Source organism: Mya arenaria, chromosome 13 (genome assembly GCF_026914265.1).
Source record: "Mya arenaria isolate MELC-2E11 chromosome 13, ASM2691426v1".
Classification (NCBI taxonomy): domain Eukaryota; kingdom Metazoa; phylum Mollusca; class Bivalvia; order Myida; family Myidae; genus Mya; species Mya arenaria.
This window is the reverse complement of record NC_069134.1, coordinates 7,823,487-7,851,436: the sequence shown is the minus strand read 5'-3', so window position 1 is coordinate 7,851,436 and position 27,950 is coordinate 7,823,487. Positions and strand designations below refer to the sequence as shown.

Sequence of the window (27,950 nt, the reverse complement as noted above, 5' to 3'; positions counted from 1 at the left end):
ATGACCTTGTGATATGCAGGACAAACTAGTTATGTTGTATGTGGATAATAGCAACGTTACAAGTTTAGACTATGAGAGAAAGCAGTGTACAAATCGGAGTGTCCGCTATTGTCGTCTGCTTTTTGGCTTTTTGTGCTCACGTGAAAGCACGTGAAATATCTCATGACGCGTTGACATCTTCGGAGAAAAATAAAAGAACAGGTAATTTAGCCGTCGTAGTATAATTGTTTAAGCATAAATGTCTTCTTTTTCAGTGGTGAAAATATATATGTATCTCTCATGGTTTCTCTATATGAACCGATACGCTTTAATGAAAGAGATACACTACTGGGATAAATTCCCCATCATGCTTCGAAAAACTTAGTTGACATGGGAACTATTTTCCTCCTTGTATACACTATCATGTAATGAATTATCCTCCTAATTCAAGCATGAAGGTGCTGCAGGCTTTGACCCTATACCCGGTCAAGTGAGTCCCAATGAATTTACTTTGTTCCTGCCAAACACTAAGAAAGTTGTTATATACGGTATTTATATTTATTAAACAATCATAGCAGTACACCGAAAGTTCCGTAAGAAGTTAATTTTGTTATTAAGAGCATACAGTAAGCAATAATGCTTGGTTAACAAAATAAATGAGACAATTCTTGGCCATGTTAGCGAAGCGGCAAAAAGGAAGATCATTTCAGCTTTGTAAATCTAAGAGTGTTCTGTTTATGAGAAAATTATGACGGCGCGATTTTTTTCAGAACAAAATGGGGTATTGTTTTGCTGATCGAGCATGTGAGGTGTCTGTGTTCGTATAAAATACCATTAGCACAGGAAATAATCAAGAGAGATTCGCCGTCTGTTATCGTTATTGAAACAAAACCCTCATGTACAATTAAATGCCTATTATGTATGTAGATCAAAGGGCAATGAGGGCGAGAGTTGGCCTTTGTACTGCTAAACGATGTGTCTGTTCGATTACCACCTGCGCTTACTTTTAGTCCTGTTCTTTAATGCAGACCTAACAATACGAGGGACATACTTGTGTATGAATGATATTAGCGGGAACGACTTAATATATGTTAGAGTCATGTTTCAATCATATACCATTTTATAACGTATTAAAATTTTAAACCTTCCTGATTTTTTCTAATATTCACTCCTCAAAATGCCACTGCGACACTTTGTAACGTCAATTTTAACAAATAGTACACGTATCTATTTTAATGTTCGAACCAGGCCCCAATAATGGCAATATCACGAAAGTACTGAAGTCAAATCTCAAACTCAATCTCAATTCGTTTAACCATATAACATTAAAATTTATTGAAAAATATATATGTTTTTACACATTTTTTAAACCACATTCTATCATTGAATATGTTTATTGAAACCTTCGGTCTAGATTCCAATGGAAAAATATTATACAGCCGAAAATGTATTTGAGAACAATTCATTGCCTTTTAACAATTACCCAAGTATATTTTTTGCTCTAGAATAAATTTTCTTTTGAATATTGTCAAAAACTTTCAATATTAATACATTCTATGAGAAACATGTTTTCATTAAGTATGAAAACATGCAGGATTTTGAACAACACTATGCTTCTATATGTTAAAATGAGTTGAGATTGAGTATGATATTTAACTTATTAAGTATTTTCGTGATATGAGGGCCAGGGGCGGATCCAGGAATTGACGTTAGAAGGTCGTTACGTACGAGCGTAACTTTTGACTTGCGTCACTCCCCCAAAACCGCTATTTATTTGGTTTAAGTGTTAGCGGGGCGGGGGTTGGTACTCCGCCAAGAAAATTCTAGTTCAAAATGGTGCATTTTGGGCGTATTTTAAAACTTTTTTTCTCCTATGTTAAACTATAAAGTAAACTTTTACGCTTGTAATTTGTGTTGTTGTTGTTGTTGTTGTTGTTGTTTTGTTGTTTAAGGGGGTGAAGGGGGTGCGCCCGTCTGAATCCGCTAGTACAAACAATTCGTTCTGTAATGGTATGATTTTTTCAGAATATTTAAGACATTCTGTCTGATGTACTAGTGAAAACCTTACCACTTTTGTAGACTCAAAAAACTTATGATTCACACGAGTCTCAACAGTGTCTTTAATAAAGACATTCTTTCGTCACGAGAATACATTTATGTGAGAAAAAAATATGTTTTAACAACCGAACGCAATTAAATCTATCGTCGTTCTTTTTTTGTCCTTTTTTGAACGAGTCAATATATTTTGGCAACATTTACCGTAACAAGTCTAAGGAAATATTAAGCTCATTTCATATCTACATAAAAAAAATCAAACGATTTGAACATATACTTCTCTTATCACAATTTATTGACCCTTAGTAACGCATATACTTCTCTTATCACAATTTATTGACCCTAAGTAACGCACTATATAGGTTGATGCCAAACAAATATTTTTAATTTTACTGCATTATGTTTAATTCATTTTACTTTAACGATTAACCAATGAAACATATGACCTAGGCTTTTTATAGCAAGAGCCGGCGAAACCCTATGATTAAAGATACTATATCTTGAAATGAAACTTGACACAAACCCCGACAGAGTAATTATGTTTAGCATGTAAAATATGTTTAGCAATACTATATCTCTGCCATTAAAATAGAAAATTGTGCAAAAACTAAACTTTTTTCGACCTCAGCAATACTTTAAACATGTTTTTATATTCACAAGAACTATAGTGTTATACAAGTACAATACAATACAAGTGTTATGGTGATATTGCTTTCTCATACAATCTTTATGACCTCGTTACAAATTGATCGCCGTTTATTTTCTTTTTAAAGAAATTTCTTTAAATTGAATTTATAGCTACGTGGTCACAAATTTCCCCTGTTTAATTATGTTTTATCTATACCTTAATCATATCCAATTTTATCACCAAGATCAAAAGAGTCAAACACGCCACCAACCTATATTGTGCGACTTAACTATGCTATAAGTTTGACCAATATCATTTCTGAAGAACCGGTCGAGTCCAATTCCATGGTGTAGCAGTATCATAATTAAGCCTGGTACATTTATGTAACAAAAGGACATTTGAAAAAACACCAGCATTAATCTGCAGCAGCATATAATGTTATTTCATCAGAAACCAAATGGGTACATATGGTCGATTTCTTACCTGATTCTAATATTTTCAAATAAATAGTCAACTGATACGTCATGGAAACCCCTTTTACATGATGGTAAGTTAACAGGTTTTATATGTGTATATTTACACCTCAACTTCCATTCCTTAAATGAAATGCTTTTCGGCAATTGCGTTCATCAATCGATGAACGCAACATCTTCGGATATGTTCGGATCGTAATTCATTGCATAACAATATACATGAAAGCTATTGATCTTGTTATTGGTTGTATTGTGTCTGCAGGTCCCGTAAAATATAGATCAACATTTTTAAAAGTGTTAGTTTATTATATTTTAAATATATTGGTACCAGAAGTGTTTCAATTTTACGTTTTAAAGTGATTTCAAGTGGTTGATCTTTTCCCGCGTTATTGTGACGTCATTTGAAAAAAAGTTTCCGGTTATAGTCGGGTCGTTCTATTTACAGAATGGGTAAGAACGGATTACTAAAAGGTTTTCTTAAATGAAATAAAGTATTTTTTTTAACAATTCTTGAATGAAATAATGAACTAATGGTGTAAATATAAGGAATGAATTGCGGGGTTGATGTCATTATCGGGGATATGAACGCAATTGGGTTGGTCAAAGTACGCGAGAAGTCCTTCGGACTCCACACACATTGACCAACCCAATTGCGTTCATATCCCGATAATGACATCAACCCCGCAATTCATTCCTTAAATGAACATGTTTATTAAGCACTTAGATGCACACAAGACACTAATAACTTCATTCTTATATCAAAACGAAGCTGACACAATGTACATAATGAAAAGAGAATGTGTCATTTATGGAATCGTTTATCGAGTTGTCGACTAGGGCCGTTATATTCATAGCTATATATTTACACCTCAACTTCCATTCCTTAAATGAACTGCCTTTCGGCAATTGCGTTCATCAAGCGATGAACGCAACATCTTCGGATATGTTCGGATCGCAATTCATCGCATAACAATATACATGAAAACTATTGATCTTGTTATTGTTTGTATTGTGTCAGCAGGTCCCGTAAAATATAAATCACCATTTTAGAAAGTGCAAAGTTATTATATTTTAAACGTTTTGTTGCCCAAAGCGTTTCAATTTTACGTTTAAAAGTGATTTCAAATCGTTGATCTTTTCCCGCCTTATTGTGACGTCATTTGAAAAAAAATGTTTCCGGTAACAGTCGGGTCGTCCTATTTACAACATATAAACAACATAAAACATCAATTTTTTAAACTTAAATATAAAAATCTGCGATCTAATTTTTTGTCAGCAGTCCTATATAACTGGTTTCCATGGATTTTCGTAAAAATTGGCTCGTTCCAAGACAAAAAATAAAAAAGTTGTCAAAACGTTCAATCTGTGAGAGTGCAGCTTTAAATGTCGAATGAAATTGATAGTGAAATACTCCATTTATAGGTTAAGGAAGTTGAATGTGTTTACATTTGAATTAGCGTTTTTACTACAAAATACAAAGTTTTTCAGCGGTGTGTACATATCTATGAAATATTTATTTCTTGATAAATCTTTTAAAATTTAACCAGATTGTCACTGAAATAGAGCTTTAACGTGATACACAACTGTTTTCAATAGCCAACATATCATCGCATTATTGTGGCGTGTAATTCCCGATCTTTTCAGAAATCTAAAGAGTATTCAAATTATTGTCCTTTATCCGATTCAAGCGAGTGACAAAAAATGACGAAAATAAGGGGTGATCATTTGCATGTAAAGCGTTTGAAATTTGTTATGAATAATATTGCATTTATTTTCAGAATCACTGCTCACCAGCCTGCGCAGTTATGAGACGATTATACCGGAAACAGTGGACGAACATGGCCGTTTCCTAAGTTACCATGTGCAGCGTCCGCCCTCGCGCAGGCGTAGAGATAGCCAATCTCAGAGTGAGATTATCGACGATTCCGACATATCAGAGTACAGGATTTTCTACAGATTCTCGGTTTTTGGGAAGGAATTCCATTTTGACTTGACACTTAATACTGCCTTCCTTGCGCCAGGGTTTAAGGTGGAGTATCAAGATAAAAATGGAGTTATAGGGACGTCAAACGCTGTCGCTAATTGTTACTATGTGGGCCAGAGTAGGAAGCCTTTCATTTCTACAGCAGCCATAAGCAATTGCTACGGATTGGTAAGTAACATAATAGAGAATTTCGAGCTGATGACTGAGTCAATCCTTACACTTGACCAGTTTGTAACCAAACAAATATAAAAGGGGCAATCTGCTTAATCTGCTAAATTTTACTCATTTACACGTATTTCAACATCCAAGTTTTCAAGTTTCAAGTTTTTATTCATCAAGGCATATGCTATGCATGTGACATAACAAAACAATGAAACATTAATTAACATCAAATAAAACAGTGAACAGACATGTCAAACACAAGAGAAAAAGAAACTTTACTAAACAACATCAGTGAAAATATGAAGTAATAAGGCACAGTGGAATGGTATTGTAATTATCAATAGATCTTTGGTTAATCGGAGTATGGAGAGTGAGTCATCTGAATTTCAGTAAGATGATTTTACAGAACAATGCCAACTTAATTAATTCAGGTCTATTGTTACAGCTCATCTAATTTAAAAGAGTTTGGGTGACGAAAGTAATAAGGAACAATAAGTTTTTTTTACGTATGATTGAAAAATGGTTACATTCAAGTAAGTAGTGAAATTCATCACCAATAACATTCTTAGTACATAACTGACATAATCTTTGATTTCTCTCGATGTTCAAATGCCTGTCTTTTTCAATTGGCAAAGAATGGTTGGTGGTCCTAAACTTACAAAGTATTTTACAAAGGTTACTAGGTAACAAGTCAAGATAATCTTCAAAACAATTATTACTTTTAAACATTTTATATACAAGACATTTGGAAGAGCTATCAACAGTACTAGTTCAGTTTTGTAAGAATTGGTCATAGAGTCTACTTTTAACAATTGACTTAAAATTGACAGGACTAATGACTGTTTTACTTCTTAAATAATCAGACAAACCAAGTTCGTTAAAAGTATTGTTAACGAAAGATAACCATGGAGAAACAATAACATTACTATTATGTAGTTTTAGAACCGTATTATATAATAACTTAGATATTTTACAATCTTTTTCGTTCACTATCTTACTCCAATAACATAAAACTCTCGATTTAATTTGTAAAGCTATGGGTTTTACACCAAGTTCACCATACATCATGCAGTTAGGGGTGGAGGCCTTGAGATTGAGTATTAATTTGCAATATTTCAGCTGAAACTGTTCAATTATTTTGATATTTTCAAAACCCCATACTTCGCAAGAGTATAACAAAATTGGAGCATTCATAGAATCAAACAAATGTAACTGAACTAAAATGGGAAGAATGAGTTTTCGGCACTTTTGAATAAGTAAGAACATAGCTCTTCTAGCTTGTTCAACTAATCTTTCCAAAAAATACTAAAAAAGGGATGTTCCATCATTATAGGTGCCCTTAGATTATTGCAATTTCGGTACGTACTCTTTTAAGCACGGTGTATTTTCCACGGCTGACGAGGACTACTTTGTGGAACCGCTGTGGAACCATACGAACGCCATTCAGGCGGACGGACACCCGCACGTCGTCTACAAACGTTCTTCGGTTATTGTACCATCACTGAACGCGCACTGCGGCGTCAACGGTATGCTGTTCTGCGGAATGTTTTCTTTAAACATTTCTCTGTCATTGTTCTGCACTAATATAGCTCTTTTACTTAACTATTTTTAGTAGTCATACAGGAGATGTGACGACCTTTACCAAAGCCATTGGCCATTGATTTTAAGTTTTAGATAAACTTGTCCGCTAAGCGCAGTGGTAAGCACACTCGTTCCTCGCCAATGCGATCCGGGTTCGATTCCCCACTCTGGCGCATGTGAGTTTGGATTATGTTCACCAAGCCGGACAATTGGGTTTCCTCCGGTACTCCACCACAACACAAGACCACACGCTCATGTAACATCGTGCCAACGAGATTGATTAATATAATGTTGTGATAATTTGTTTCACAAAATAGATAAGTTAAATAAACTAGCTAGGGTTTATATAATATATATACATATTATGTATTTTGCTCTCAAAAGCTGCACTATTGGTCTTTGTCTATATTTAGATAAATCAAAGGAAAAGGTTACACCGAAATATTCATCAAGTCAGAGTTTTTCATCGCATTGGCAACTGAAACATCGCCTAGAAAATTTCAAGCACATTCGAGCAAATGACTCCATCGTTCATAAACTCGTCCCGAGAAAGGTGTACGACATTCCACAACCTCCGGTAAGGAAACCTTTTCTCGAAAAAGAACCATACAGGGAGGTCGACAAGGAAACAGACGCGCGGCACGGGCATCGTCATGACAACCGGCGAACGTCTGGTCGGGGACGACGCGTGCGTCGGGAGGTGACGCTGCAGATGCCGGCACGGACGGTGGAGACGATGGTGGTGATTGACCAACAAATGTACGAGTTCCACAAGGCCGAGAGCATCGTGGAGCCGTACGTCCTGACTATCATGAACGTGGTGAGTAGCTCCAGAGCACGGGTTGAACTTTTGATTAATCTCTTCTTTTTTAAATCATGGTTCCCACCGTTACTTTGTCTTCGTCCGACGTACACTTAAAAATTTAGTAATTATTGGTTTAATGAAGGATTATTTGTATAAAAAAATGTTCGTTCTGTTACATTAACTGCCCGCTGGCTTTTGGTTCATTATGTCAATTCAATTCAATTCAATTCAATTCAATTCAAACGCAAAGATAATCACTTGGAATGATACGCTTTGGGAGGTTTAAAGATGAATTTATATGTGTTGAAAACTTTTGTATTTTGTATATTTTGCAGCAGTAGCTTTTAAATCGTAAGAATATTGCTCAGGGTCTATATGCTTAAAGAAGTTCAGAGAAAATTTCCAACTTTTTCCATCCTCAATTGTATAAAGGTGGCAAAGCTGTATCGCGACCCGAGTATCGGCAACAGCATCAACATCGTCGTGTCGAAACTCGTCATCCTCACGGAAGACAAGGTGAGCATTTGTTTTAGCAATGATATCTCTTATGTTTATATTCATTATTGTAACGCATAGGAGTTAGTCGAGTATTATTCATATATGCTGGGGGGGATGTTAAGTTCGTGACTTTTTCTGCTACTTTTGTGATGAGACTGACAATAAAATTATTTATTTCGGATAGAAGTGACACGAATTTCAAAATAAATTCACTTAACAAGTCTTTATGGATAACATGTAGGTAAACGTTTTTAATTGAGTTGTTATATTTGTTTATTGTTCCATTGCCGAATCATATTCAAATTCATATTTTGAGAAGCAAAGTCTCGTTTGAATAAGATATCTACGCTGCTTAACAGTGCTGATCGAGATACACCCGTTACGGGCAGAATATCTGCGATAACTGTCCTTCAATGCAATATTTTTTTCTCACTGAAATGCATGCAGTTTACGCCCAAAACGAGGTAACGTACTGGGCCCTAGCCTAGCGGTGTAAGCATCATTACAACCGACCCCCCCCCCCTTGTCAATGTCCACCAGTTTGTAAACAAATATATAGTTGATACATAACCGCCCCCACCTTGTCAAAGTCCACCAGTTTGTAAACTATATATAGTTGATACACAACCGCCCCCCCCCCCATTGTCAACGTCCACCAGTTTGCAAACTATATATAGTTGTTACACAACCACTCCCCCAATGTCCACCAGTTTGTGAACTATATATAGTTGATACACAACCGCCCCCCCCCCCATTGTCAATGTCCACCAGTTTGTAAACTATATATAGTTGATACACAACCACTACCCCAATGTCCACCAATTTGTAAACTTATATATAGTTGATACACAACCGCCCCTTAATGTCCACCAGTATGTAAACTATATATAGTTGATACACAACCGCCCCCCCCCCCCCCCAAAGTCCACCAATTTGTAAACTAATATATAGTTGATACACAACAGCTCCCCCCCATGTCCACCAGGATGTAAACTATATATAGTTGATACACAACCACTCCCCGAATGTCCACCAGTTTGTAAACTAATATATAGTTGATACACAACCGCCCCCCCCCCCTCCAAAGTTCACCAGTTTGTAAACTAATATATAGTTGATACACAGCCGCCACCACCCCCACTATTGTCAATGTCTACCAATTTGTAAACTAATATATTGTTGATACACAACCGCCCCCCCCCCCTTGTCAATGTCCACCAGTTTGTAAACTAATATATAGTTGATACATAACCGCCCCCCACCCCAATGTCCACCAGTATGTAAACTATATATAGTTGATACACAACCGCCCCCCCCCAAATGTCCACCAGTATGTAAACTATATATAGTTGATACACAACCACTCCCCCAATGTCCACCAGTTAGTAAACTAATATATAGTTGATACACAACCGCCCCCCCCCCCATTGTCAATGTCCACCAGTTTGTAAACAAATATATAGTTGATACACAACCGCCCCCCCCCCCCCAATGTCCACCACTATGTAAACAATATATAGTTGATACACAACCACTCCCCCAATGTCCACCAGTTAGTAAACTAATATAAAGTTGATACACAACCGCCCCCCCCATTGTCAATGTCCACCAGTTTGTAAACTAATATATAGTTGATACACAACCGCCCCCCCCCCCCCCCCATTGCCAATGTCCACCAGTTTGTAAACTAGTATATAGTTGATACACAACCGCCCCCCCCCCCAATGTCCACCAGTATGTATATAGTTGATACACAACCACTCCCCCAATGTCCACCAGTTTGTAAACTAATATATAGTTGATACACAACCGCCCCCCCCCCATTGTCAATGTCCACCAGTTTGTAAACTAATATATAGTTGATACACAACCGCCCCCACCCCATTGTCAATGTCCACCAGTTTGTAAACTATATATAGTTGATACACAAATACCCCCCCCCACCCCCCATTGTCAATGTCCACCAGTTTGTAAACTAATATATAGTTGATACACAACCGCCCTCCCCCCTTGTCAGTGTCCACCAGTTTGTAAACTAATATATAGTTGATACACAACCGCCCCCGCCCCCATTGTCAATGTCCGCCAGTTTGTAAACTTATATATAGTTGATACACAACCGCCCCCCCCCAACCCTCGATTGTCAATGTCCACCAGTTTGTAAACTAATATATAGTTGATACACTACCGCCCCCCCCCCATTGTCAATGTCCACCAGTTTGTAAACTAATATATGGTTGATACACTACCGCCCCCCCCCATTGTCAATGTCCACCAGTTTGTAAACTAATATATAGTTGATACACTACCGCCCCCCTCCCCATTGTCAATGTCCGCCAGTTTGTAAACTAATATATAGTTGACACACAACCAAATCCCCCCCCATTGTCAATGTCCGCCAGTTTGTAAACTAATATATTGTTGATACACCCCCCCCCCATTGTCAATGTCCACCAGTTTGTAAACTAATATATAGTTGATACACTAAATTGTCAATGTCCACCAGTTTGTAAACTAATATATAGTTGATACACAACCGCCCCCACCATTGTCAATGTCCACCAGTTTGTAAACTAATATATAGTTGATACACTTCCGCCCCCCCCCCTCATTGTCAATGTCCGCCAGTTTGTTAACTAATATATAGTTGATACACAACCGCCCCCCCCCCCATTGTCAATGTCCGCCAGTTTGTAAACTAATATATAGTTGATACACTACTGCCCCCCCCCCCCCCCATTGTCAATGTCCGCCACTTTGTAAACTAATATATTGTTGATACACTACCGCCCCCCCCCCCATTGTCAATGTCCGCCAGTTTGTAAACTTATATATAGTTGATACACAACCGCCCCCCCCCCCCACCATTGTCAATGTCCACCAGTTTGTAAACTAATATATTGTTGATACACTACCGCCCCCCCCCCCCCATTGTCAATGTCCGCCACTTTGTAAACTAATATATTGTTGATACACTAGCGCCCCCCCCCCATTGTCAATGTCCACCAGTTTGTAAACTGATATATAGTTGATACACTACCGCCCCACCCCCTTGTCAATGTCCACCAGTTTGTAAACTAATATATAGTTGATACACAACCAAATCCCCCCCCCCCCCATTGTCAATGTCCACCAGTTTGTAAACTAATATATTAGTTGATACACAACCGCCCCCCCCCCCATTGTCAATATCCACCAGTTTGTAAACTAATATATAGTTGATACATAACCGCCCCCCCCCCCAATGTCCACCAGTATGTAAACTATATATAGTTGATACACAACTGCCCCCCCCCCCAATGGCCACCAGTATGTAAACTATATATAGTTGATACACAACCACTCCCCCAATGTCCACCAGTTTGTAAACTAATATATAGTTGATACACAACCGCCCCCACCCCATTGTCAATGTCCACCTGTTTGTAAACTATATATAGTTGATACACAAATGCCCCCCACCCCCCATTGTAAATGTCCACCAGTTTGTAAACTAATATATAGTTGATACACAACCGCCCCCCCCCCCATTGTCAATGTCCGCCAGTTTGTAAACTTATATATAGTTGATACACAACCGCCCCCCACCCCCCGATTGTCAATGTCCACCAGTTTGTAAACTAATATATAGTTGATACACTACCGCCCCCCCCCATTGTAAATGTCCGCCAGTTTGTAAACTAATATATAGTTTATACACTACCGCCCCCCCCCCCATTGTCAATGTCCACCAGTTTGTAAACTAATATATAGTTGATACACTACCGCCCCCCCCCCATTGTCAATGTCCGCCAGTTTGTAAACTAATATATAGTTGGTACACAACCAAATCCCCCCCCCCATTGTCAATGTCCGCCAGTTTGTAAACTAATATATAGTTGATACACAACCCCCCCCCCCCCATTGTCAATGTCCACCAGTTTGTAAACTAATATATAGTTGATACACTAAATTGTCAATGTCCACCAGTTTGTAAACTAATATATAGTTGATACACAACCGCCCCCACCATTGTCAATGTCCACCAGTTTGTAAACTAATAAATAGTTGATACACTTCCGCCCCCCCCCCTCATTGTCAATGTCCGCCAGTTTGTAAACAAATTTATAGTTGATACACAACCGCCCCCCCCCCCATTGTCAATGTCCGCCAGTTTGTAAACTTATATATAGTTGATACACTACCGCCCCCCCCCATTGTCAATGTCCGCCACTTTGTAAACTAATATCTTGTTGATACACTACCGCCCCCCCCCCATTGTCAATGTCCGCCAGTTTGTAAACTAATATATCCCCCATTGTCAATGTCCACCAGTTTGTAAACTGATATATAGTTGATACACTACATCCCCCCCCCTTGTCAATGTCCACCAGTTTGTAAACTAATATATAGTTGATACACAACCGCCCCCGCCCCCATTGTCAATGTCCGCCAGTTTGTAAACTTATATATAGTTGATACACAACCGCCCCCCCCCCCCCCGATTGTCAATGTCCACCAGTTTGTAAACTAATATATAGTTGATACACTACCGCCCCCCCCCCCCCCCCATTGTCAATGTCCACCAGTTTGTAAAGTAATATATAGTTGATACACTACCGCCCCCCTCCCCATTGTCAATGTCCGCCAGTTTGTAAACTAATATATAGTTGACACACAACCAAATCCCCCCCCCCCATTGTCAATGTCCGCCAGTTTGTAAACTAATATATTGTTGATACACCCCCCCCCCCCCATTGTCAATGTCCACCAGTTTGTAAACTAATATATAGTTGATACACTAAATTGTCAATGTCCACCAGTTTGTAAACTAATATATAGTTGATACACAACCGCCCCCACCATTGTCAATGTCCACCAGTTTGTAAACTAATATATAGTTGATACACTTCCGCCCCCCCCCCCCCTCATTGTCAATGTCCGCCAGTTTGTTAACTAATATATAGTTGATACACAACCGCCCCCCCCCCATTGTCAATGTCCGCCAGTTTGTAAACTAATATATAGTTGATACACTACTGCCCCCCCCATTGTCAATGTCCGCCACTTTGTAAATTAAGATATTGTTGATACACTACCGCCCCCCCCCCCCCAATTGTCAATGTCCGCCAGTTTGTAAACTAATATATAGTTGATACACAACCGCCCCCCCCCCCACCATTGTCAATGTCCACCAGTTTGTAAACTAATATATTGTTGATACACTACCGCCCCCCCCCCATTGTCAATGTCCGCCACTTTGTAAACTAATATATTGTTGATACACTAGCGCCCCCCCCCCCCATTGTCAATGTCCACCAGTTTGTAAACTGATATATAGTTGATACACTACCGCCCCACCCCCTTGTCAATGTCCACCAGTTTGTAAACTAATATATAGTTGATACACAACCAAATTCCCCCCCCCCCAATTGTCAATGTCCACCAGTTTGTAAACTAATATATTAGTTGATACACAACCGCCCCCCCCCCCCCCATTGTCAATATCCACCAGTTTGTAAACTAATATATAGTTGATACATAACCGCCCCCCCCCCAATGTCCACCAGTATGTAAACTATATATAGTTGATACACAACTGCCCCCCCCCCCCAATGGCCACCAGTATGTAAACTATATATAGTTGATACACAACCACTCCCCCAATGTCCACCAGTTTGTAAACTAATATATAGTTGATACACAACCGCCCCCACCCCATTGTCAATGTCCACCAGTTTGTAAACTATATATAGTTGATACACAAATGCCCCCCACCCCCCATTGTAAATGTCCACCAGTTTGTAAACTAATATATAGTTGATACACAACCGCCCCCCCCCCCCCATTGTCAATGTCCGCCAGTTTGTAAACTTATATATAGTTGATACACAACCGCCCCCCACCCCCCGATTGTCAATGTCCACCAGTTTGTAAACTAATATATAGTTGATACACTACCGCCCCCCCCCCCCATTGTCAATGTCCGCCAGTTTGTAAACTAATATATAGTTGATACACAACCAAATCCCCCCCCCCATTGTCAATGTCCGCCAGTTTGTAAACTAATATATAGTTGATACACAACCCCCCCCCCCCCCCCATTGTCAATGTCCACCAGTCTGTAAACTAATATATAGTTGATACACTAAATTGTCAATGTCCACCAGTTTGTAAACTAATATATAGTTGATACACAACCGCCCCCACCATTGTCAATGTCCACCAGTTTGTAAACTAATAAATAGTTGATACACTTCCGCCCCCCCCCCCTCATTGTCAATGTCCGCCAGTTTGTAAACAAATTTATAGTTGATACACAACCGCCCCCCCCCCATTGTCAATGTCCGCCAGTTTGTAAACTGATATATAGTTGATACACTACCGCCCCCCCCCCATTGTCAATGTCCGCCACTTTGTAAACTAATATCTTGTTGATACACTACCGCCCCCCCCCCCCATTGTCAATGTCCGCCAGTTTGTAAACTAATATATTGTTTATACACTTCCGCCCCCCCCCCCCCATTGTCAATGTCCACCAGTTTGTAAACTGATATATAGTTGATACACTACATCCCCCCCCCCCTTGTCAATGTCCACCAGTTTGTAAACTGATATATAGTTGATACACAACCGCCCCCCCATTGTCAATGTCCACCAGTTGTAAACTAATATATAGTTGATACATAACCGCCCCCCCTCCCCCCAATGTCCACCAGTATGTAAACTATATATAGTTGATACACAACCGCCCCCCCCCCCCCAATGTCCAACAGTTAGTAAACTAATATATAGTTGATACACAACCGCCCCCCCCCCCATTGTCAATGCCCACCAGTTTGTAAACTAATATATAGTTGATACACAACCGCCCCCCCCCAATGTCCACCACTATGTAAACTATATATAGTTGATACACAACCACTCCCCCAATGTCCACCAGTTAGTAAACTAATATATAGTTGATACACAACCGCCCCCCCCCCCCATTGTCAATGTCCACCAGTTTGTTAACTAATATATAGTTGATACACAACCGCCCCGCCCCCCATTGTCAATGTCCACCAGTTTGTAAACTAGTATATAGTTGATACACAACCGCCCCCCCCCCCCAATGTCCACCAGTATGTATATAGTTGATACACAACCACTCCCCCAATGTCCACCAGTTTGTAAACTAATATATAGTTGATACACAACCGCCCCCCCCCCCCATTGTCAATGTCCACCAGTGTGTAAACTAATATATAGTTGATACACAACCGCCCCACCCCATTGTCAATGTCCACCAGTTTGTAAACTATATATAGTTGATACACAAATGCCCCCCCACCCCCCATTGTCAATGTCCACCAGTTTGTAAACTAATATATAGTTGATACACAACCGCCCTCCCCCCTTGTCAATGTCCACCAGTTTGTAAACTAATATATAGTTGATACACAACCGCCCCCCCCCCCATTGTCAATGTCCGCCAGTTTGTAAACTTATATATAATTGAAACACTAAATTGTCAATGTCCACCAGTTTGTAAACTAATATATAGTTGATACACAACCGCCCCCACCATTGTCAATGGCCACCAGTTTGTAAACTAATATATAGTTGATACACAACCGCCCCCCCCCCCATTGTCAATGTCCGCCAGTTTGTAAACTAATATATAGTTGATACACAACCGCCCCCCCATTGTCAATGTCCGCCAGTTTGTAAACTAATATATAGTTGATACACAACCGCCCCCCCCCCATTGTCAATGTCCGCCAGTTTGTAAACTAATATATAGTTGATACACTACCGCCCCCCCCCCCCCATTGTCAATGTCCGCCAGTTTGTAAACTAATATATTGTTGATACACTACCGCCCCCCCCCCCATTGTCAATGTCCGCCAGTTTGTAAACTAATATATTGTTGATACACTACCGCCGCCCCCCATTGTCGATGTCCGCCAATTGGTAAACTAATATATTGTTGATACACTACCGCCCCCCCCCCATTGTCAATGTCCACCAGTTTGTAAACTAATATATAGTTGATACACAACCGCCCCCCCCCCCCATTGTCAATGTCCACCAGTTTGTAAACTAATATATAGTTGATACACAACCACTCCCCCCCATGTCAATGTCCACCAGTTTGTTAACTAATATATAGTTGATACACAACCAAATTCCCCCTCCCCCCCAATTGTCAATGTCCACCAGTTTGTAAACTAATATATTAGTTGATACACAACCAAATTCCCCCCCCCCCAATGGTCAATGTCCGCCAGTTTGTAAACTAATATATAGTTGATACACAACCGCCCCGCCCCCATTGTCAATGCCCATCAGTTTGTAAACTAATATATAGTTGATACATAACCAAATCCCCCCCATTGTCAATGTCCGCCAGTTTGTAAACTAATATATAGTTGATACACAACCAAATCCCCCCCCCCCCCAATTGTCAATGTCCGCCAGTTTGTAAACTAATATATAGTTGATACACAACCCCCCCCCCCCATTGTCAATGTCCGCCAGTTTGTAAACTAATATATAGTTGATACACAACCAAATCATCTCCACTCATTAATAACTTCCGTCTCCGGAAATGTCTTATTTGCACTTGTGTTGAAATGGGTACCGTACATGGTGTCTTTCGTTCTGGTGCCTTCAGGAGAACCTGTCTATCAGTCACCACGCGGACCGCTCCCTTGACAGCTTCTGCAAGTGGCAGCATCGGGAGAATATGACCGCCGACCAGACGCACGACAACGCCGTCCTCCTCACCAGGTAAGCGCCGGCGTCGGCATACAGATCGGTATAGCCGCCTTACCGCAGAATATACTTGGTATCCACTAATGATTAACAGCATGACACCGCCGTTGATGGTATACAGATGATGAAATTAAGATTACTTTCGATTTTTACCATCATTTTAGCATGTTCTCATCCTTTCGTCCGCAGGTACGACATTTGCACGTACAAGGATGAGCCGTGTGGAACGTTAGGTCTGGCGCCCGTAGCCGGCATGTGCGAGGGGGAGCGATCCTGCTCCATCAACGAGGACATCGGGCTGGCCTCCGCCTTTACCATCGCGCATGAGATGGGTCATAAGTGAGTAGCAGCGTATTGGTAAGGATTGGTTCAGTGGGCCGCAAACCTCATACACACTTAATACTTATCATCACCCTTATAGTTGATATAGAAAAAAAGTTTGGTGTCATATATGACCATGTGCCAATCTTGTATATATAATCACCTATTGGAAATAACGGAATTCCTTTTTATCACATGCTACACCTTGTTTCCGGTTTAATATAACCATCACGTATTTTTTTATATTACACATGTGTAATATAACATTGCTCTTCTTCTATTGGTCAGAAAATATATCGCTCCGCATTTATATAAAAAGTTAATTGGCAAAAAGGAACTGCTAATTGGTAATATTCCTGTATACCAAACCTTCAATTCTTATTTTATTTCTATAATAAATATGTGTTTTGTTAGAGTAGTTGAATTTCTTTCTAAATATTAAGAGGATAACAAAGTATGTCGGCTTGATATCTTGAAAAAGCAAATTTAAAAGCGTCCAAAATTTAGTTTATTTTAACCGAAAATGAACATAAACATTATGACGTCACATCTACTAGATGACGTCATGATGTTTATGTTCACTTCCGGTATAACAGAAAGAAAGATTTCGTTAAAATTAAAGTGTTTACAGTGTGATTTTTACTGGATATCATCTGAGAATGCATTCTTAAATAAACGGAATTAAAACGATCGGGTATATATGCTGTTTTAAATAAATCCTGGTACTACATTCCTGCAATGCATGTAGCGCGGGAAATGACAACACTTGGTGATATTCGGCTCATAAGCCTCGCAGGTGAAACAGGTAGGGTTTTGTTTGCCATTTTATACCGGAAAAAGCATGTGATAAAAAGAATCTGACACTCGTTGTCATTTAATACCAATTTTCATTAAACTTGTCCAGGAAAACTGTTAGTAAGCTCGCCAAAGGCTCGCTAACTAACAGTTTTCCTGAACTCGTTTAATAAAAATTGGTATTAAATGACAACTCATGTCAGATCCTCTATATCACAATAGCTTTAATATAAGTCATACAGCTTATCAATATACTCATTAAAAACATTTTATTGTTGGCAAATGGTAGATTCACTTAGTAAGTAAGTGCAATGTATCTTAACCCCATTTGTTGTGTATAAACGTTCCCCCAAACAAAATAACCAAGCATTTAAATACTATGTTTAATTACCAATCATGATATCAATTGAAAATCTCTGTAACATTGGTTTTTATTAAAAACAATATTTATTTTTTAGCTTTGGTATGCAGCACGATGGTGCGGGGAACCTGTGCGGGACGCCGGGTCAGGAGCCGGCACGTATCATGGCGGCCCGCCTTACCGGAGACATCAATCCCTTTCTGTGGTCCAATTGCAGCCGACAGTACATCACCGACTTCCTTGAGTATGTAATCAGATAACATTATAATGATGTTGAAAATTACACTTGTGTATGTAGGTAAGTCATTTATTGCTTCCCAAATATTACATTATCATATGTCATAACAAAGGCACCGGGTGGGTATATAAGCACATTCTTTGGTCGGTTGAAATCAACGACAGTGAGGAAAAGTGTGTTCTTGAACAATGTATTCTGGTCGAATATAGCCCACAACTAGAACTTCGTTGTATGCCTTGGCGTAGCGTCGCGCTGTATCAGACAGCATTGCCTTGATAAAAACGTCCTTTGTATCAAAAACCCTTACATGTCGATCATTGTTCAAACAATGTCTGTTAATCACACATATTCTAATTCGGTTAGAAAATCCATGGCGGACATTCATCTGTCCAAGTTTGTAGGCTGATTCAAAATCTCCCGAACATGATATAAACTGTGAGCCCAGGAATAGGGGAAGAGGTTTGCTTCCAAACTCTATATGTTGCGATATGGTGTAACCAGCCAACGGACTCTTCGCCATAATTCCTCTTCCGCAGGGGTATTCATCGTCCCTTAGCAATCGGAACAGGAACATGCTGTGCCGACCAGGTGTCTGTCCGTGCTGGTTCATAGTGAACATCATTAATATGAAATCCAAATATTTAAAACAAACTGGTGGTCCTTGAGCAACATGTATATAGTGCGTATATAGTGTGTTCAAGCTCCCTTGTTACGAATTGAAATTTGTGTCCGAGCCCGATTTCTAGATAGTCATCATTTTCCGTCACACTGAAATGCACCTATTATTCAAGCAAACTTCTATTTGAAAACAAAACTGAACCGTATATTTTATATAACGTGTACTTTCGTTTTAAGAAACGAGCAAATTCATATGATAACAGCGTCGCTTATCGTTTTCCGAAAATATGTCCGATCCTTCATTAAGCAATACACTTTTTTGTTCCTGTTGACTCGTATGGTCAATTATGGGCTTTGAGAATATTAAAACTTAAAACTTTAAACTGGAAGTCGGCATTCATTTCCTCAAACTATGAATAACTTTAGTAAGTTATATTTAAGTAGTGAATAAGCGTTTGTGACGTAAACATCAATATATTTTATAGCGTTTTTATACATTTTTGTTATCAAAAAGTAGCCACCCAGTATTACAGATTAACTTTTAAACGTTCATAACTCTAACTATATTGCCTGGTAGTAGCCCGTTTCACATGCGAATGACGAACACATACATGTATATGTCATAATTTCCTTTAAAATTCCCGTGATTGTTATTGAACTTGTCTCAATTTATTGATGTGCAATGTACACCAGAGATGGATTTCGAGGAGTTGTATTTTACAAACCTTTTTTAATGAATTGTATTTAAGCTGTTACCTAAATATGCCTAAATCAAGCAGTGCAGTGTCTCGCAGGTCCGGCAAGGGAACATGTCTGGGCGTCTCGGGGCGGCAGCACCAGGCGGACGAGCCAACCACCGGATATAACCTGGGTCACGACGCCAACAAGCAGTGCCGGCTCCAGTTCCACCACAAATCACAGGCGTGCAAGATCGCCGTAAGCCGACATTGGTGTCATCTTATAATAACAAAATGAGATAAGTTGTGTACTGCACTAGTCAGTGAGTTATATATTTATGTTTAAACACGTAACAGCTGGCTGAGTTTTTTTCTCCTACATGATACGTGACATTTAAGTGAATTGTAGAGTTTCATTGTTCTGCGAATGTTCATATATGTGCCGATGCGGTTGTTTCCGATACCAGCGGGTCGAATCGGGGAATTCGTATTGATGAATATTCCCACGTGTTGTCGAGCATAAACCCGGAAGCGTGTCTTATCTGTTGTTCACAGGAGCTGTGCCGAGAACTTTGGTGTCTGGACGATGAGGAAAAGTGCATCACCAACAGCATCCCAGCCGCCCAGGGAACGCCCTGCCGCAACCACACTCACCTCTTCCACGGGGTAAGGACGCTTATGTACCAGATTCACTTAAATTGCGCTCATAAGCCTTGAAAAGTTTACCGCTAAATTTTATAACTTTCTTTTGGGAAAAGGTTAGTACCAAGTTGAAATGTCCTTTCAGTCAATTTCGTTTGTGTGTTAAATTATCTCGTCAAGTAACGTTAAACACGTACATGTGTATGTATTTACAAAACTATAAGAGCAATATTAATTCCCCGGTCAGCACTGTTACCGGGGTTTCTGTGAGCGGGCCGGGTACCAACCGGAGGTGGTAGACGGGGGATGGAGCGCATGGAGCGGCTACTCGGAGTGCTCCCGCACGTGCGGTGGCGGCGTCATGTACCAGGAACGCTTCTGCAACAACCCTAAGTAACGCGTTCATTCAAATAAATATCGTTTGATATTAAATTTGCTATATTAAACGTAAAGGGCTTGGTGCGGTTAGCTTGGAAAAATGGCCTATCATAGATTTTCACGATATTTACCATGATGAAAGTGCATTCCCTTCACATAATGGGCATGTGTTTTTTAATGAATCGGACTATTATTAATTAAGATATGATTAAATTACAAGACCAATCAAATGTCAAATAAAAAGCCGACGTCGACGTCTTTTCGCGTATGGTTTTATCGTTGACGTTGTAACGTCGTACTAAATGCATGTCAAAACTAGAGTTAATAATTGATTAATATAATATTTTACCATCTACCATCGGCTTGTGCATAAACTGCTGTTAATGAAATTAATAAAATATCAACACGCACGTACTCGTTGCAGTACGTGCGTGAATTATAATTGAGTGTGCTAAATCGCTTATAATATAAAAGAGATAATACTACATGCGTTCGTATAAAAGACAAACTTTAGAAAAAAACCTTTATGATTTTTACTTAGATTACTACAAAGGTGTTTAATTCAACCATTATTGTTATTATAATTTGATCGCATAAGTTTCGCGATCCACCAAGCGACATTTTATTTATGGCGCGTAGACATTTCCACGTGCTTTATGCGCGTTCCGTACCTGAACGTAACTACTCAGTCATTTCCGTAACATGAAGAAGTTCTCTCCAAATTCGATAATGTTCCGAGTAACACGATTAAAATGTTTATACCGCGGTCTGAAGGTTATTTCCTAGCGATATACAAGAGTACTGTGTATTATTACTAATGGTTAGTTTTTAATAACTTTAAAGTTTATCATTAAGTGATCTAACTTTTACTTTGTCGTTAGTTTTACAAGAACAAAGGTGGCGGCCACTCAGTTCTGTTTAACAGATTGTGTTACACATAGTTTTGCAAAAATAAGAATGTATAGGAAAATGAAGGTCATTGATTTGTATGATTGTTTAAATAAATCGTAATACTTTCCCACGTTTAAACGAGAGAAGGGAAAACAATTGCGGGAGCTTTTATGTAAAAAAGCAACAACAACAGGTCATTTAAATGTGGTATTTCATTCGACTTTTTGGGTAAAAAAACCCCTTAAAGTACAAATAAGTGCATATTCGTTATATTTATAGCATCTAATTATGGCATACATGCATATATATATATACAGGTTTTTGATGGAGATGGAACAGTAACAGTTGAATGTTGAACAGCTATATTGTACGGCTCAGCCATAAACGTGGGTAGCTAAAATCAATAATAACAAACATATAAATTAAGTACATTCTAACCTTCAATAAACAACATATAGTTAATACTTTATTACTCCCCATTGACGTAAATTTTCCATGATACCTTATGTAAACAATGGCATTTGACAGTCACCACGCAGACAACTTTTGCAAAATGAATACAATCCGCATGCAGTAAACTTTACATATTATATATTTCTGCACAGGTAATGAAATATATATTTGTAATATATAGAAAAGTAAAAGTTTATGGCTTGCGCATACCTTTTATTTCTTGAAATACTGTCGATGTAACCGATTTTCGCGACTTTCGTGTACTTTGCGATTGATGACGTCACAAATATGACGTCATGCACGGTCGTATAGCAAAAAAATGCACGAGTTTATTTTCGCAACATAATTGGCAATTATTTAAAACAAACTAATTATATATTTAAAAAAAAACATTTGTTTTTCATTATTTGAAGCTCAGAATTTATGTTAGTATCTATAGGCCATTTTACATAACAAACCACACCAAGCCCTTTAGGAAATTAAGCAGTTCATGCACTGAAACAAACTTGATACCATTTTCATTTGTCTTTAAAATAGAAAAGGAAATTACATAATATATCTAAATCTGCATGTAGCTAAATATATGTATGACTATTTCATGTGTGATATTTGTATGACAGGCCAGACCACGGTGGCCAGTTCTGTGTTGGTGACCGAGTAAGATACAAATCTTGCAATATAAAGGTAAGTATTTACAATTCCTGACATTTTCTGTTTTCTGGCATTTAAGTTAATATTTCCATGAGAAAACACAGCTAAATAACGATGGCAAATAAAGCTTAAAGTTTGTTGTTTATTCATTGAATTAAACACTCTTTAGAAAATGACATCAACTTCCCGTCTTTAATATCCTAAAAATGCAATGGCACCTTCTTAATTCACATGGTAACTAGCAAAACTGCTCGGCGGACTCGGAGGACTTCCGGAAGATGCAGTGCTCGGAGTACAACACGATCCCCTTCCGGAGTCGCTACTTCAACTGGGTCCCCTTCACCGGATGTAAGTGGGCCTGGCGAATGGGCTAATAGCTCATCATTGAAGTAAAATTATATTGTCACTCAATATAAAATTTGTTTTGCAATCAAATAACATGAAGTACATGTATAACAAAGCTCGAAAGGCATTAAAGTGAAATTAACTACATGTATATCGTTTTAGGTCTACGATGTTTTATATTTGATCCTTAAAAAGACATTCCACATTTAAAACATGAGCTATTACGTTGCCTTAACCGATCAACAAAGCTATAAGTTTCAAAATGGATATTCTTACTACCTTATAGAAGAATCAGTTCGAAAATCCGACCGTATGATACGCTCATTGTCTTTGAACGTTTGTCATCACATTGTGTAGCCCAGGGAAACGCGTGCGCTCTGAATTGTATGGCTGAGGGGTTCAACTTCTACACGGAGCGGGCCCACAAAGTGGCTGATGGCACGGCCTGCTATCCGGACCGCCTCGACATGTGCATCAACGGCGAGTGCCACGTACGTCAAACAATGATCGATTTACACATTTTTTAAATCAAAACAAACGCAAATATATATCCCAAAAAGCGATTGCTTTTAACTTTGTCGAACTTTAAATTAAATAAAAAATAGGTTTTTAACCATGATGCTTAAACACACACGGTAAATAATATATGTCGATCTTTTCCGTATTGGAATACTGTATCGAGCTTGCGACTTATATACCGCAAAGTAAATGAAGTTGTCACTTTAACCCCACAAAGTTAATATAATATTAAATGAACGTTTCACCTCATTTAGTACACAGTTAAATATCACATTGTTTATACGACGCGCATGTGTTCACGTGCAGCACGTGGGATGTGACGGTGAGCTGGGGTCGGCAGCGGAGGAAGACAAGTGTCGCGTGTGCGCGGGTGACGGCAGCTCCTGCCACACCATTTCCGGCATGGTGGACAAATCCCTGCCAAAGGGAGGTATGAGAGTTATATTTACCGCCATTAACACAATGTGCCATTGTTGATGTTGCTTTTGGTGTTTAGGCAGAGATATTGTCATGTCAAAAACCACTATACGTTCTATAGTTTTGAATGTTCACCATGTTTCCGTTCCAGCCTACCAAGAGATTCTGAAGATTCCGTCCGGGGCGATGCACATTCAAGTACAGGAGGCTTATGAGTCACATAACTACCTCGGTATGAACTGTTGGTTGAAATTCAGATGTATTACCATTTAGTCTCAAACTTTATATAAGTGCCATAGTCGTTGTTTTATGTTCATCGTATGTCAAAAATACCGACCTATTCACACGTTAGGGACTAAACAATGATACAATGTTAGCTAAGCTATTTTGAACTAAGCTGGAACAACGCTGGGCCTCACGTTGTCAATTATTGTTATAAGGAGTCGTTGTTAACTCTTGTACCTTATTTCCAGCCCTAAAGAGCGAGGGAGGCCCGTTCTACATTAACGGTGACTGGACGATTGACTGGCCCCGGAAGTTCACGGTGGCGGGCACCGTCTTCCACTACGAGCGGCAGAACGACGCCCCCGAGATCATGCGGGCGGTCGGGCCAACAAGCGAGAATCTCGTCGTCATGGTAACTGATTAAAACTGTCGGGTTCCTTGGCATTAGTTCATATCAAATGTCTTAATGAACAACGATGCTAATATAACATATTGTTTTGAAAAGGTGTTATTTACATTATGTGTGTCATGCATTACGTCGTTAGAACTAAGTTTAGTCATGTGTTCTATTTAAGCGTTATGCATGTACATGTATTTCAGTTGTTGATGCAGGAGGACAACCAAGGTGTACAGTACGAATACAACATGCCCTACAGCGCGTCGCCTGGCAACCCTAATGTCACACAGTACACGTGGACGCACTCCGCATGGACAGACTGCTCACACTCCTGCGGGAAGGGTACTTGTCCATGTGTTCACGGCGAATGATTGTCACCGACAAAACTGTTGTCGTTCGAGTTTTGTTTTGCGTAGAATAAATATTGCCAACCAGAAATAGGGTAGATATTTGTCCCAACTGTGTCTTAAATGGCCAAATTAAACCGTCACAGCCATCTCTTTGTTTCCATGTCATTCAGAATTTACCGAATACGTATTTGTAGATGTTTTTTTGAGATTAAAACGGAACTTATATGCTGTCCTATGAATATTTAGCATCTGTTTGATTGGTTCCGTTTCCCTAGGCATCAGCACATCTGAGGCTGTGTGCGTGCACAAGTACAGACAGACGATCGTGGACGACGGCTTCTGCTTCCCACAACCCAAACCCAGTCACCACTACAAACACTGCAATCAGGAACCGTGCCCAGCAGAGTAAAATACTTTTTAATATTTATAGATCTGAATATGCAATTCAGTACGACATGAACATGACAAGGCATACAGACATGACTGAATTCAGTTTTAGCGTCTGATGGTCATTTTATATGATTTGTGTCGAGCTATTTTGCAAATATACACGATTGTTAAAAAAAACATGCGGCGCTATGTTTATCTATTTCCATTGTTTATAGCTGGGAGCTGGGGGAGTGGAGCAGGTGCAGCCAGACGTGCGGAGGCGGCCGTAAGGCGCGCACGGTGGTCTGCCGCCAGCGAATCTCGCAGGAGGAGGTTGTCACGCTCGATGACACAGAATGCCCGGGTCAACGACCGGAAGCTGAGCGCCAGTGCAAACGGAGCAACTGTCCGCCCATGTGGGTAGCAGAGGATTGGACGGAGGTACAGATAAACACGAGCTATATATCTTCTTTTTCGTTGTCAAATGAGCTTCAGACTAAAAAGTAAAACAAAAATAACTTAACGTATCTTCCAGTGTTCCAAGCGATGCGGACGTGGCGAAATGGTTCGTCACGTGTACTGTATGACGTCAGACCGTGGTATGTACTTGGATGACAGTGAGTGTGACGGCACTAATAAACCGGCAACCATGGCAACATGTATAAAAATGGCCTGTCCTCAGCCGAAATGGGTCCTGCATGAGTGGTCTGAGGTAGGTTTTTTGCATACCTGTATCGTAATTCAATTTTGTATAATATCTTATTAGACTGCACCTTGGTCCCCATCACACTACGTGTAGTTTTGTTTAAAGCAAGAAGGACTAGAACGGACAATTGTTTTTCAAAAAGCCATCAACCGTTGCTTACTTATAAGGTGTTTAATCGTATTTACCCAGTGTCAAGGTCGATGTGACGAGGGGTGGCAGCGACGTCAGGTGGACTGTATAAACCATGACGGCGACGTCAGTGACGACTGTGACATCAATAGCCGGCCGGTAGACGCGCGAAAGTGCAACATGAACTGTGATGAGGAGCTAGGGACTCATGATGGTAGGCGCAAATTGGTGCAAACATGTACAAACCCATGCATATATTTATTGTAAATCGTGTGCAAACAGTAAGTCTTCGTTAAAAGAGCAAAACACGTGTATCCCTGATTTCTGATCTCCATTTTAACCAATGTGTATATATTATGTAGGTTTCCCTAACAAATCATATAAACCAGGCATTTCTAAGCATTCATTTCAATTCTAAATCACATTTTATCACTATATCTCTTATTTGTCATTTCAGAGTGCGTGGACAACTACAACTTTGCGTACTGTCCGCTTGTCCTCAAGTTCCGCTTCTGTGACCGCGAATACTTTCTAAAGATGTGCTGTAAGACTTGTCAGATATCTGGCGCTCTAGGCATAAGATAGCACAAATCTCCGAAGTACTCTAGATACAAGCTGGAACAACACTATTGCGCTCTCGATACTCCATAGCACATATCTCGAGCGTTCTATGCGTTCTATGATGTTATACAAATATGATATATATGTCAATTATCCATGGCTTATGACACAAGAAAAGGGAAAATAGAACAGCTGTTGTCAAAGCAAACAGAAACTACACGTACATCGCTGTGAATAACTTTTGAACGTCCATACAAATCGAGCTTATGCCAAATCCTAGTGTTTGTGCTTTTAAATGAATCATGTATTGATGTTAATAAGAATGTCTTTAGTTAAATGGTTCATTTATGAGTTTGCATTTGTATTTATATAATGTCCACATGTGTTTAGTTAAATAAGATCTGTCATCGGTGTAGCCCGTTACAACCTGACGATTCATTGTAAACATGTAACCCTAGTATTGTATAGATTGATCTCGACCATTCACGCATTTTGCTTCCACGTTTGTATTAATTGGCATGAAATTGTTCTGCATTTTATCACCTTAAGGATAAATCTGTTGTGGTTACTATTGATAAATCATAATACATTTGTATTATATTTGAAGTATTTGTAACAACAGTTATTGTGTATTATACATGTAGAACTGCCTTTTAAATGCAGCCAGGCAGGGACAGCCAATTTAAACAAAATGCTTTCTGATGAAAGATATAGATAAAATAATAATTAAAACTTATTTAATATTCTGAAGTTGTGTACAAGAATCTTTTATAGTGTTTGGAAACTAGAGTTCCAGGACGAGAACAACTCGCTAACCAAGGATAGAACGTGACCTAAAATAATTTCATTCCAATGTGAATGTTAGCACCACCAAACCGTCATCCGCGTTCTAGTCAGGAATCGAACCGGAAGAGAGAGCACGGACAATAGTGATTACAGTTAACCGCACAAACAGGGTCGTATACTGTTGCCTTTTCAGACTGTTTTTTTTTTCAATAGCATA

The 27,950-nt window shown here is 39.3% G+C and overlaps 1 protein-coding gene across 1 annotated transcript; it reads left to right on the top strand.

Moving 5' to 3' along the window:
* Window positions 1-71: 71 nt before the first annotated feature.
* On the top strand, window positions 72-27,950 carry LOC128213842 (A disintegrin and metalloproteinase with thrombospondin motifs 6-like). The gene is made up of 23 exons (XM_052919902.1): window positions 72-201; window positions 4,914-5,287; window positions 6,657-6,807; window positions 7,276-7,682; window positions 8,100-8,183; window positions 16,804-16,919; window positions 17,094-17,243; window positions 18,479-18,625; window positions 20,032-20,173; window positions 20,470-20,580; window positions 20,804-20,949; window positions 22,899-22,962; window positions 23,172-23,277; window positions 23,632-23,765; window positions 24,100-24,223; window positions 24,362-24,442; window positions 24,684-24,847; window positions 25,036-25,174; window positions 25,458-25,587; window positions 25,788-25,992; window positions 26,087-26,263; window positions 26,447-26,600; window positions 26,844-27,950. Exons 1-23 carry the CDS (start codon window positions 72-74, stop codon window positions 26,969-26,971), a joined length of 3,564 nt encoding a protein of 1,187 aa, XP_052775862.1. The 3' UTR covers window positions 26,972-27,950.